Here is a 13,672-nt window from a genome sequence, read left to right on the forward strand (position 1 = left end):
AATTACATCCTAGATAAATGTCAGAACAAACTATTTTGTTGGGGTTTTTTTTAGTTTACTTCAAAATATTTTCTCAAGTTTTGAGATTTTTGAACTCAAGTATTACATGTTTTAGTAAGAGTTTTACTTTTACTAACCAAATGGTATTTAAAATATTGTACTTACACAAAGTGGCAGAAAATTACTGAAAGTTGTTGCACAGTGATCAACCTTATACGAATTCACATCATCTGTGCAGAACTCAGGCACTGGAGTAAGATGTGGTCCTTCCCCTTTCTGCCAAATGTACAGGGCAATCTATCAAAATTGGAAACATCTATATCAGTAATTAAACTAAATAAAAATTTTCAGAGCATACAAAGAAATCATATTAACCAAGAATAAGAAAAGTGAAAGATGTGGGATGGTGTAGCAGATTTGTTGCTGAGTTGATTAAATAATTCATATTCTGCTGGTGGCACCATGCTCAGAGCCAGGTATTGGTTGCTGGCTCTTCCTGTCACTCCCTCCAAGTGGAAGGATAGAGAACTGTACTTGTGCTTCTGGGTCCTTCAATCTATTAGTATTAGTTCAGATTTCAGATATTGTATTAGTTCAGATTTCAGATATTCAGAATTAATATCTATCACATGAACCAACAAAGAAGCAATGCTCCTAGACAACAAAGAGTATTTGACAACTGTAACTTATCATTAATTATTTATGAAAATTCACAATGTGCTAAAATCTCCCACTGAAAAATGAAATTTCAATAGAAAGCCTTAGAATGGTGTGAAACTATTTGATTTCAGAAGCGAGGTCAGAGTGCCATTTTGCGTTGTAGCACAGGATGACACAAGGTTAATAAAACAATGGAAACATATTTACAACAAGAAGACAAAAATAGTCTTAGTCCTAGTTCAGACCTAATGCTAGATGTATAAAAAATTCTGTTATTCAATTCCAGCTTTGAATAGGCATCAGGGAATATGCAGGGAATATTGTACAGTTACAAAAAGTCTACTCAACAACCTACAAATGAGCAGCAGCATGACAAAAACACTTTACCACATCTGCAAGATATGAAAGTGATATAAATGTTACAGATTTAAGGAATAGGGACTTGGAAAGTAATAAGGTGACACAAACAAAAAAGAAATAACAAAAAAGAAATAACAAAAAGGATGCAGAGCACAATAAAATACCAAAGACTAGAGGTGTATGTCATTAGGAGTCCCTGAAACGAAAATATTTCTTATAAGCTTTAAGATTATACACAATCATAAAAAACAACAGATTATATTCTTTGATTTGTTGTCAATCTTGATTCACACAAGAAGAGCATAGACAAAAAACTTATTTAAGACAGAGAAGATGGTGATTTATTAAATAAATGAGAGGGAGCGAAACTGTCTCTAGGGAGACATGAGACTGTGCAGAAAGAATAACTCCAGGGCTGAAGCAGGTTATCAATGGCAATAAATTTGAAATTTTAAATTTGCATAGAACATATGCAAAGACCTGCTAACAGAATAATAAGTGGATGGAAGTAATTTTGTTGGTCGAGTGATTAACTGTTTCTTACTAAGCAATCTGTGGCACATAAAGAAGTGGCTCTTAATGATCTTTTTTTTATGACAATATGTTTAGATATTTTTTAATGCTGAGGTAGACTGTCATACTGGGAATATATGAATGATTTTGTCTGAAAAATAACGTTAAAATAAAATGACATTGTGAAGCCCAAGGTCTTGCATTGAGAAAAATTAACAAGAGGAAGAAAACACGAAAACACCTTCCTGTCTTGTTTCTCACAACAAAAATGAAAGCTGAGAGGGATTTAATTGTTTTTGAGAAAATGAGGGGGAATTATATAAAAGAATGGTTTTGCATAAAACCAAATTTATTTAAATATGCTACATATCTATACTCTATAAATACACCATAGATTTATGTTGTAGATGAGGAGGTCTATGACCATTATGAGATCTGAAAAAGCAGCAGTAGTGTTATGCAAAGGTGTTTTTTTTTCTGGACCAGAACTAAAATTTATAGATGCTTTTCAGGAGTGTTAAAATAATTAAAACTACTTCAGGGTCACTCAATTTCAGGCCAAAATCTTAATCCCATTTTTCCTTCCTTCTGCTTCACATTCCTTATCCGAATCTTAATCATATTCTTATTTCAGGCCAGAAGCTTATTCCAAATTCATCCTACTTACTTCTGAACCCCTAGTTCAGAAGTTCACTTTGGGGACAGTACAAAACCCTGGACAGCACAAACACTTTTAATGCAGAAAAAATAAAAAAGGCCTCCAAAAAAGTAGCACAGAGACTCTTTTAGAGCCTCCTTCTCATGTTCCTTTCAGTCAGTTCACTCACTGTCTGAAATACCTTCTGCCAACCTTTTGAAAGTGTGACACACCAGAGACAAAAAGAAGTCTTTCCAGACTTCCAAGCTGCAAGTTGCAGCACTGCTTGTTCACACAAAGGTAGATTCCTCAGAGTATTTAATGCAAACCCCACCATATTTATCTCTGAGAGTCTGATTCAGAAAGTGAGACTGGCTAGAATTGAGCTACTACTCACCTCAGCTTATGGTTCATGAATTGGAAGTCCCCCTCCTTCCTAACAGAGCAATCCTTAGAAGATACCTTAATATATACAACCATGCATGCATTCTTATATGAGTGCAAGCTTACTAATAAATTTTTCTGTGCTTAAAATATAGTTCTAAAGTATTGCAATATTCTAAAGGAAGGAAAAGAAATCTAACATGCCATTGCAGTCAAACTTTTTAGCAATGTTTAAGAATAATCTCTATTTCCATTATGATTTAACACCATTCAAATATGTAACTTTGAGACCATTTTTTCTTTCATCACACCACTGCTTACCTCATGCTTTAAATCTATTGTAAAGTCTGATTTGAGTGGTTCACTCTTCAACTTCTTCGCAAGCCTATGCAATTAGAGATGAAGAAACTTAAACATATTAAAAAACCCCAATCACTAGTGCAGGCAGGAAAGTGTGGCTGGTACTACTGACCATCTTATAAGGGGAAAAATAATAATAAATCACATTTCTGTATTTATTGCCTCAAGAAGCAACTTGTATTTATCATATAAATCCTTTTTTAAAAAAATCTGACAATGTCATGATGTTAACATTAATTTTCAACACACACACTTTGATACATTCTTCCTACACAAGAAGAAAGTTCTCATCTGGAGAAGGTAGAGAGTCTGGCATAAAATTTGCAACAGATTAAAAGCAGCAGCACATTTGAAGCTCAGTATTGATCAGCATCTCAAACTATAGACAATATTATCTTTCTGTGTATTTCAAAGCATAGTGTTTAAGAACTTTTCAATTCATGAGGACATCGATCTTTGCTATGGTACACAACACATTCAATTTCTGAAATCTATGAACTTTTCAAAACTCATTTGAAAGCACCTAAGAGTCTAAGCAGAAATAAATATGTAGTTTGTCTGTACAGTATGAGAAACACTTCTAGAGGGCAATGCAGCCACTCTACAACCCAAGAATAAAACCACTGTCTGGGGGAGAATACATTCTTAAAATTACAATACAAAATTGAACTACTTAAACAGTTAGTATTGGATTAGCTACCTGATGTAGGCAGAGTGAAGCAAAATAAATCACATGCAGAGCAATGATACAGAAATCTATTTCTGCACTCTCGTTTAATTTTGAAGTGTTTATAATGATTATACTTGGAATGTGTAGAATAATGGCAAATAAATGGGAAGTGACTTAAAATTCAATTCTTACTTGTTAACAAGTGGAATGCTAAGGGCCCAACCAGCAGCAAAATCCGGAAATTTAAAGACTGTAGGATTTTCAGCAAAGGCATAATGGTGAATTATTGTAGATTCTTCATCATATAATGCTTTACCTAAAAACCACTCCTGTAAAGGAATATAGGAAACAATTTTGTTCATCTACAGCATCCTTTTAGTGAGGTTGATGACTGCATTCATGCTGAATAAAGCAAACCTGAAAACAAAAACAAGGGAAGCACATTGTTCACAATTAACAATCTGGACAAAAATTGTACTTGGTGAGAAATGAAACTAAAAATTGTTCTCTGAAATCAAATACAGGCTGTATTTTCAAACTCCAGAACATGCCTTGGCTTCCACCTGTTCAAAGAACACTAAATCCCAGAGTCATAGAATGGCTGAGGTGGGAAGAGGCCTCTTGAGATCACCTAGTCCAACTGCCCAGGAATCATGCAGGATCACCCAATGCAGGCTGCCCAGGACTCTGTCCAGTCATGTTTTGAGTACATTCCACAATCTCTCTGGGCCACCTGTATACCAACTTTTTATTATTTTGCAGACTGCTGAGACTTTAAAATGAATATTGAAGGAGCTCTGATATAAATCACCTTGAATTTCCTATCTGATGGACTACTACTGTATATAAGCAACCAGGGATGGACTGTTAAACTAAGATGACAGTTACTATGTACAAAATCAAAGTGTTTTATCTCCTTTTATTGTGGGTTGGAATTTGTTATTGTATTAGACTCTGTATGCAATGCAAAGGAGAGAGTAGAACTGGCAAAAGGACAGCATCTAGAACAAAAATGTTCATGTTTCTATTCTAAGAATATCAATTACAAGTAGATGTTTCTTAAACAGAAAAAAAAGGAGATTCCAAAAGTCTTAATATATTCAGTCCTCTGTTTTGAAGACCAAGTGTTTCAAAAGGTAAGACCTCTGAATTGTTATTATTATTGCCATTTTAGAAAAGAACTGTGAGAAAACACATGGCCATGTGCCTGAAAAAGAAGTAAGTATGCTAAAGTGAGTCCTGAAGCAGAATTACAATAAAGAAGCAAAACATATTTCACACAGGAGATTTTGGCTTCTTTGATTACAAGCAAAGGACTGACACCAAGGTGGGGTTTTTTTCTGAACACTGAAAATTCTAAATATTAGCACCTTTCATGTCAGTTGCATTGCCAAATTTGCTTTGCTCCTTGGTGACTGTACTTCTATTTTGTTGTGCAAGTCTTTTGGTGTTGTTTTTTTTCCAACAGGTACAGAATATTTATCACCAAGACAGATCAGAAACAGAATGCAAGGAAAAAACCCTACTACTTTACATCAGAGACAAACTAACATCAGTCATTCCATCTGATGATAATCAGAATTTATAACAGAGAGGAAAATGGGGAGAAGGGATGGCAAAACCGACTCTATTAATCTTTTTATTTATGGTACATAATTTTCAGGCTATTCACAGAAAAATGGTTTCTCTGCTCAATTTTAACAGTTATTCAACAGCTATACAGGCATTTGTACTGCCTCATGTTAAATACCTTGCTCTCAGCCTCAGCAACAGAAATCTATACCCCTGTTTTAAGGTGTTTGGACACATCTTTTCCAATATTTGGCAAAACACACTCAATCTCATTCAAAAAGAAAGTCAAATCTCTAAATTTTTATTTCACCTTGGACTTGTCAAATCTTCTGAGTGTTTCTACCAGTTTTATGACCTGTATTCTTGTATCTTCTTCACAGAAGAAAATCCATGAGGAGTTCCTACCATAGGTAACAGAGAAGCTAAAAAAAGAAAGAAACATTTTACTAATAAGGTGATTTATGAACAAAAATGGCAATTTGAAGGCACATTCCGCAAAATAAATAATTTGTCATCAATTCTTCATTTACAGAGAAGTGAAAAATTTTACAACTGATTTAGAATTACACATCAAAGGACTATTGTGAATGGATAAAGATACTGACTCTGCTGCTATCTATTGATAAAAAAACCAGTTATTCCACAAAGAAGGGAACAGAGATACATATAGAATTTCCATCCAGAAATGTACAAAATATAAATGTAATGTAAAAACTTCATTAGCTTTTCCAGTATAGTGAACCTGTACAGACTGAAGGGAATCCTCAAAGATAGCAATAATCTCAATGCAGGATTCCCAACTCCTTCAGAAAAATGACATTCCCTGTTTCTCTGTTCCTCTAGCCTTAATTCTTACCCTACTCATCAAAACAGAGCCATATTAATTAATAACATCCTAATGGGAAAAAAAACCCTACTATATTTATTTTTCCACTTTCCTTTGCATGGCTTTTGGGAATGATTCCGAAGGCTAAGTACTTAAGACCTCCAAGAGAGTCTTATGGAGACTTCAGAGCACAGAGTTCAGACTGCAAGGAGACCTTGGAGATACCATGGTAAGATCCTGTTTTGGATAATTTTTAAAAAAGGGATTTCTTCTCTGCTGAATGAGATGAAATGTAGCAGGCCTTCGGGGCACAGTAAGGATACTGTGTCATGAGACATCCACTGAGTGTAATCTTCTGAAATTAAATATTTTGTCCAACTTAACCTGTGCCCAAGAACTAAAAATTAAAATTTTTCACAACTGCTTAGATACCTCCTTAAAAATGTAGCTGAGAGATACAGGACTGAGAAATCTATTCTTTGGAAGCAATTTTCTGATATAGATGCATCTTATATCACAATTAAAAGCATCATCACCTGCTACAGGATGGCCTGAACTCCCTTCTTCCTCTTTTGTCCATTGAGAAAACAAAACAATACAAACTTCAAAACATCAACATACTTCTAAACTCCATGTCTTCATTTCCAAAACAGTACACACAAGGAAACTCATATTCCAAAAATCTCAAGATGGAAATCCTCTACTTAAGATTCCTCTTCTGATTTCTAAATAATCTGCTTCTGCTTTCTCACACAAATGAGCATTTGTATTTTTTCTTTTAGTTTTGCTATATTATAAGAGTTGTATCTGTAAACCCTGTCACCATGACATAAATAATTCAGAAGAGGAACCACAAGGTCATTGAAACAGGAGCTAAGCAGGGAAGATGATTGATAGCTTGAAAATCATCTTCCAGTTTTCAATTTACTTCAAATCTCTTCTGCTATTTTTCACAGTTTACATATATCTCACAGACAGCTGCTATACAAGCACTATTTACATTTTTCTACACACAAAGTAATGGAAAGCAGAAGGAAAAGTATCCTGTCCTGCAACCACTCTGACATAAAAACCTCACCCTGAATACATCTAATAAATTATATTAACTAAGTTAAAACTCAGTAGGCTGCAGATTTCAAATGCAAGTTTCAGGCAAAAGATAGTCTACAGTACCAGGGAGCTTCAGGATTACTAAAACAATTTCCTGACAGTTTGGAAGATACTACCATGTAAATGCAGCATGTCCTCCTTGGAGCCACCTGCATAAGCTAAGAAGAAAAGATATTTGAGACTGCCTGTCTTTTCTTATCATACTAATATGAAAATTTGCCATATAAGCATCTAAAAAGATAGTGAAACCTAAAACTTCTCACTAGAGAGATATACGGCCTCTTACAAACTCTATAAGCAATAAAAACCGAAAACAAGTATTATGATCTATTTTTTTTTCATTTATTCTACTTCATTCAGTCAAGTAATCTGAAAGATGTAAATTTCTGTAATACCTCACTCCTTACACTGTAAGAAGTGGGGACCACATAGAAAAATACACATTTAAAAAGGCCATTTCTTTAGACTAGCTTACTTCCCTAATAATTTTTAAATGCACCATGATTTGAAGAAGGTTGTTGCTCAGTTAAATTCTATTATTACTGTTCTTTTATTTTAAATAGGCTTCTCTGATTTAATTAAGTTTATCAGAAAATTGCTTTATAAAACAAAAAAAAGTACAGTAAGAAAGTTAAAATATAAAGTTGCAACTCTCATTAAAAATTTTTTGCTTCTGAAAACAAAGGTCTGAGTAACTAATACATATATTCTTGGTTACAAAAACTTCTGAAAATGACTGGCATTCATTACACTTACTCTGTCATTAATGGCAATATTGTCCATGCACCTTCATGCCTGTCGATCTGATGTATAAGCAGAACCGTAGGCAATTCCTTTAAGAAAAATAAAAATATTCCCATGAAACTTGAATTATATGTACTGTCTTCCTAAACATCAATCAATCTTTAAAAAATTATTCTGGAATAATTAATTAGTTTTCCAGTTAGTTTCTAGGTTTTGACTGGCAAGCAGCCCTGAAGAATAGATAACTTAGGATGGTATGAAACAAGGTGAACTGCAAGTTAGGGATGGTGCTTCTTCCAACGTGTAATTTTGTAATTGTCTTTTTGTTATACATCTAACAGACTTTGAGTTCAATGCTTTGCATAAGAACCCATGTAATCAACAGATCATAGTAATCTCCTTGCCATACTATAAAATCCCACGAAGAAATACTTCTAAATAATGAAGGGTGTTCTACAAAGACTTCCATTGGACAATCACGTTACACACAGCTTAAGTGAGAGTTCCAACACTCTTTGCTTTGAGCTGAGCTTTGACTTGTCACACTAACATCACCACAAAACCCAAAGGATTTACAGAAAAATCAAAATGAGGAGTTAGCATTTTTTTCTTCCTGAAAGATCAAAGAAGCTTTCCTACAAAGGAAAATACTCAAAAATTCCTTTGCTCTTTTGTTACTTGAAACTTCTTTGATGTGGCAGATCCCAGTGTCTAGAAGATAAGCTAGAATTCTGAGGTAGTTTCCAAGAGAACACCATTTAAACGCAGCCTTCCCATAAACCAAAGTGCACAATTTGTAATACATGTGGAAAGCTGGATGCAGATACATCCCTCAATACACAGGCAGTATCCTACTCCATCAGTGAGTGCAATCCCCCACTGCAGCATCATTCTGTCCAGGTGTGACACCAGCTAAAGATAAGGGAGAGGTTCCCTGCTCACCTGACAGCCTGACAGGGGCTCACGGCCCACAGGAACATGGGACTCACCACAGCTTTCAGGGGAACAGCACTTTGGGTTGGCACAAAATGTCACATGAGATGCTTAGGAAAGAGCACAAAGTCAGGAAAAGAGGGATCATGGTGTTTGAGGAGTGGTTTAAGCCCAGCTGGAAATTAAGCACCATACAGCTGCTCACTCAACCCTCCTCTTACGCTATCCAAGCTGAAACCAGGACAGGGAGGAAAAAATCATTGGTAAGTACAGGGAAAAAAGGGAGGTGGTCACTTTTAACAATTTGCTGGGCAGGACACTTGTCTGGCCATGGCCTGCTCTGATCACTGCAGTCTGTCCTGTCTTCTCCTTAAATTCCATTTCTCTTGTATTAGCGGGGTGTCCCATGGCAGGAAGGAAATGATGGATCTGACTCCATGTTCTTAGAAGGCTAATTTATTATTTTATGGTACTAGAATATATTAAAGAATACTAAACTAAACTATACTAAAGAATACTAAAAGGATACAGACAGAAGGCTAGAAAGATACTACAGAAAAACTTGTGACTCTTTCCAGAGCCTCGACACAGCTTGACCCTGATTGGTTATTAAGTCTAAACACTTGACATGAAACCAAGGAAACAACCACCTGTTGGATAAACAATCTCCAACCACATTCCAAAGCAGCAAAACACAGGAGAAGCAAATGAGATGATATTGTTTTCCTTTTTCTCTGAGCCTTCTCAGCTTCCCAGGAGAAGAATCCTAGGCAAAGAGATTTTTCCAGAAAATATGATGGTGACACATTTCTAATTCCTGGGCAGGAGGCTTCGTGTATCTGTGTTTGGAGGTCTGTATTCCCACAACCAGAGAAAGGACCATGAGTTGTAGGGGTCCACCTGTCTCTCTAGGCCCTAATCCTTTTCCACTTACAGCTTGTATGTGCCAAACATTCCTGATTGATGAATGCTTTTTCTGAATCATGCCATTAACATAAAATTCACACGTGAACACAAAAATAATTTATTTTCTAAGAAAAGCTCTAAGATAAAGTTTGCACTATTTTCTGACTGTCAAGTTTACTTTAAATCCTTTTTAGGGGTAGTTAAGCACCTAAGTTAAGCATCTAGAAACATATAAAACCTCCACATTTCATGTACTAAAGAAAACATCTCTACTGCTCTAAGGAATAACATAATAATGTCTCTCAGGAGTGCATTAATCTTACACAAAAATAAGGATTTATGCTATTGGAATGACCCAAATTGAAAAGAAACAATGCAAAAACTCCAATTTGTAACAGGATATTCACCTGCATCTCAAAAATCAGCATTTCTGATTTATGCTTCCAGTTCAAACTAACCCAACAAATATGTTTCTGCTTGTTTTCAATTTACTGAAAAAACAAAAGTTCAGAGCTTTTAGTGGAAGTGGCAAATCTTAGTCATAGTATTCTCAACACCTTGTATTTCACTAAAATGTGAAAATGGGAAAAATTTATTTGGGTATAGTTTTATCTTTATTGACTTTATTTACTTGGATTTATTTATTTATTTTTATTTTTAATATAAGTTTATGGAAAAACCACAAAATTATGCTTACTTAAGGGGCTGTAGATAGGAAGATAAAGGGCAGACCTTTGTCTTTACAAGAACATTTATTTTTACACGCATACAAAACCTGCTAGTATTTGTAGGAAGCCATGTATTTAATGCACAAAAGACAAAGAAAATAGTAGTTTAACAATAATATACTCAGTGTCTTTATTACACTGAAGGCTGAAACTGGATTAATTTTAGATAAAAGCAGCATTTACCCATGCAAAAGATTTAAGTAAATTACATAATCTAAGTAGCTGTACCCTTATACTCTATTTACTTTGTGCAGAGCAAAGGAGTGATGATAAAGAAAAAGCACTCTCTTGAGCTAATCCAATACTCTTACAAGGCATCTTGTCTCTTTGACATTGTCATAAACCTGCTCTCTTTCTCTACCCAACTTCCTCTAAAACATGAAAATACATGTCCTGCAGGATCCTCTCCTTCCACTCACCTCTAACCATGCATTAATTTTAATTTAATAAAGGCAATGCTTAAAACACACTCTAGAGATCTAAAACAGCCACTTTCAAAAATACAGAAGCACTTCTGCTGCTTTTCCTTTCTCATTTTTACTCTGAACCTAGTGATACTGGTCTGACCTATTCATTTTATTTATTCCATCTTCAGTACAAGGACAGAACAAAAAAGAAAAATGTATCTGGTGTCAGCTTTGAGGAGTGGAAGGGCACGTGCAGTCAAGGTAATGAAATGTAACTTGCACACTGTGCCTATCTCATAAAACTCTCCTACAAATGCACCCATGTCTTGTATTGCATTCACAGGTTATTCTAGCTTGAAACTATTGTTTCCACAGTTACAAACCACATGAGTTTTCACACTTACCAACATTCTACATATGACACAAGTAAAGTATCTTGAAATATAAATAACATAATTTAACCACTTTTTGAAGACTGAGAAACTACTCTCCCCACTTATACAACTGAGCTGACTTTAAAGGGCAAAACCAAGACATGAAATTGCTTGTGGTCTGAAATACAGTATGAGATGTTTTTACTCCAAATACCACCTACTCTATCAGCACAGTGAGATCAGCAATACCTGTTACAGATGACAATGGCAAACTTTACACAAATGAAAAACTAAGTGTGAATAAAGGGGTTAGAGCCACATTTTCAAGTCAGTTCCAAAGACAAAGACGCACACAGCCTCATTTGTACCTTAAAATCATCTAGTATTTTTTATGCAAGTTGAAGTATGAATATGCTAATGACACAATCAATTTCACACTAAATCATCAAGAGAACTCTGGTTTTTGAATCTAAATATTGAAAGTTCTCTACATTAACATGAAAAAAACTTGGAGGACTAGCATATCCAATAAAGAAAAGGCAATTCAGAATAAAAGAATTAAGTAAGAGAATTGTTAACCTGAAACAAGTATCTGTATTCTTTCTGCACTACAAGGAATTTCATATCAATCTACCAAACCCTATATGAGAAATGTGCAATTTATATAGAATAAAACTGTACAGGGTAAAACCAAAAGGAAATGCTATGGTTTCATAGACTACAAGGCCAAAATGGGCTTCTGTATGCACCCAGGATGGCAGAGATCCAGCTAAAATGGGATTTCCAGGCTAGGTCACATCCTCTATGATCCTCCAGCAGAACTGAGTTTGCTTTGTTTTTCTACAAAGTAGCTCACTGAATTTCATCTAAGCATAACCAAACCTTGCCCTAAGTGTATTCTTTTGTGAGAACACACTTTATTAGGACACAACTCACACTAGATCTGGCTCAGCACTATTATTTATATGTCCTGTGTGACATGATTTTGCAAGTCAGGCATAGAAACAGATCCGGAACTGCAGTGAAATGCAAAACACGATGGTAATCTGCTCATTGTTATATTACTGAGTCACCTGAGCAGAGCAAAAAGCCATCTTGTAATACACCAGAGAAAAATAGAGTAGAGTACAGGAATTTGCTCCTAATGAGTCCAGTTTGCTCATATGTGTAGGTGTCTTGCATTTATTATCTCTGTGCTTTGTGAGCTCATTAAACTGCCTTTTAAACTCCCCCCAAAGCTGAGGGGTAGGAGTAGGGTCCTTAAACCCTGAGCACTGCTGCTGCTGCTGAACTGCACAGCTCCAGACTCAGAAATGTTTTCCTATCTCTACATACCCTTCAAGCACATAACAGCATTTTCCCTCCTCTCTTATCTTCTTTTCAGTAATCAATCCTAAGACACATTCAGAGCCTTCTCAGCCTTCCCCTGGGAGGTGAAATAAGCCAGGCTCTTACAGTCATCTGTTATGACTACTTTGACAAAGTAGAGCTGTGGAATACATACTGAAGTCTCCCCACAGCTTTATTTTCAAAAACATGCCAATTCTGTAGACATCCTGAAGGATTTCTAAAATAAAGTAATACCAATAACAACAGTAAAAGAAAGTAATAGCAAATCTCCTACCTCTAAGCCCAGTGGGTCAGACAATTTACTGGGAATTTCCAGCTTCAAACATTGCACCAAACACTTCATCTTCTCTATATTCTAACAATTTCCTTAAATATTGAAAATTACAATACATATTTAAATTCTTTTTCATGTTTTAAAGACACAAATATAAATTTTATCTGAGCCTCATTTCCGAGAATCCAAGACAAAATATTATTTCAATAATCCCATTCAAATAAAACTCATGGATGATTTAAAGTACTATTATACATTACCACTGTAAAAGAACTTTGCTTCTGTTTAACATATCTGTTATTTAGGAGCTTCTCCAAAGTTGTCCAGTCCTTTTAATTTTTTGCTCTATTTCTTCCTTTAGGCTTCATTCATAGAATCCTAGAACAGTTTTGAGTTGGAAGGAAAATTTAAAGCTCTAGTCCAGGCCCCTCCAGTGAGCGGAGACACCTTCAGCTACATCAGGTTGCTCAGAACCCCAACCAAAATGATCTTAAATGTTTCCAGGGATGGGATATCAACCACGTCTCTGGCAAAATGTCAGTGTTTCAGCAACATCACTGTAAAAAATCTTCCTTATGCTGAGTCTCAGCCTACTCTAATTTAAAAACTCTACCCTTTCCTTATTATTACAGGCTGTCTAACAAGTCTGTTCCCCTCTTTCTTTACAAGCCCCCCTTAAGTACTGAAAGGCCACAATAAGGTGTAAAAAACTCCCACAACAACAAAACCCATGATTCTCATAAGGCACAGTTTTTAATAATCTTTGCTCCTCAGGAAGCCCAAAGTAATAAAGTATAATGTACTATTTTCCATTAGAGAGAATTTCTACTTCTGTTCTACTCTCAGATGCCTGGTTATCATTTT

General features: G+C 35.3%; 1 protein-coding gene across 2 annotated transcripts in view; it reads right to left on the minus strand.

Annotated features, from left to right (window-relative positions):
• The window catches only part of B3GLCT (beta 3-glucosyltransferase), a 46,130-nt gene that overhangs the window by 13,293 nt on the left and 19,165 nt on the right, over positions 1 to 13,672 (minus strand). For both annotated transcript variants that reach the window (XM_036404361.2, XM_036404360.2), the window contains 5 exons: positions 7,849 to 7,925; positions 5,467 to 5,578; positions 3,777 to 3,913; positions 2,876 to 2,939; positions 166 to 297 (listed from right to left, as the gene is read on the minus strand). In XM_036404361.2, the coding sequence (XP_036260254.1) occupies positions 166 to 297; positions 2,876 to 2,939; positions 3,777 to 3,913; positions 5,467 to 5,578; positions 7,849 to 7,925 (522 nt within the window). The remainder of the gene's footprint in view (positions 1 to 165; positions 298 to 2,875; positions 2,940 to 3,776; positions 3,914 to 5,466; positions 5,579 to 7,848; positions 7,926 to 13,672) is intronic.

This window comes from Molothrus ater, chromosome 2, assembly GCF_012460135.2.
Source record: "Molothrus ater isolate BHLD 08-10-18 breed brown headed cowbird chromosome 2, BPBGC_Mater_1.1, whole genome shotgun sequence".
In the NCBI taxonomy this organism is placed as follows: Eukaryota; Metazoa; Chordata; class Aves; order Passeriformes; family Icteridae; genus Molothrus; species Molothrus ater.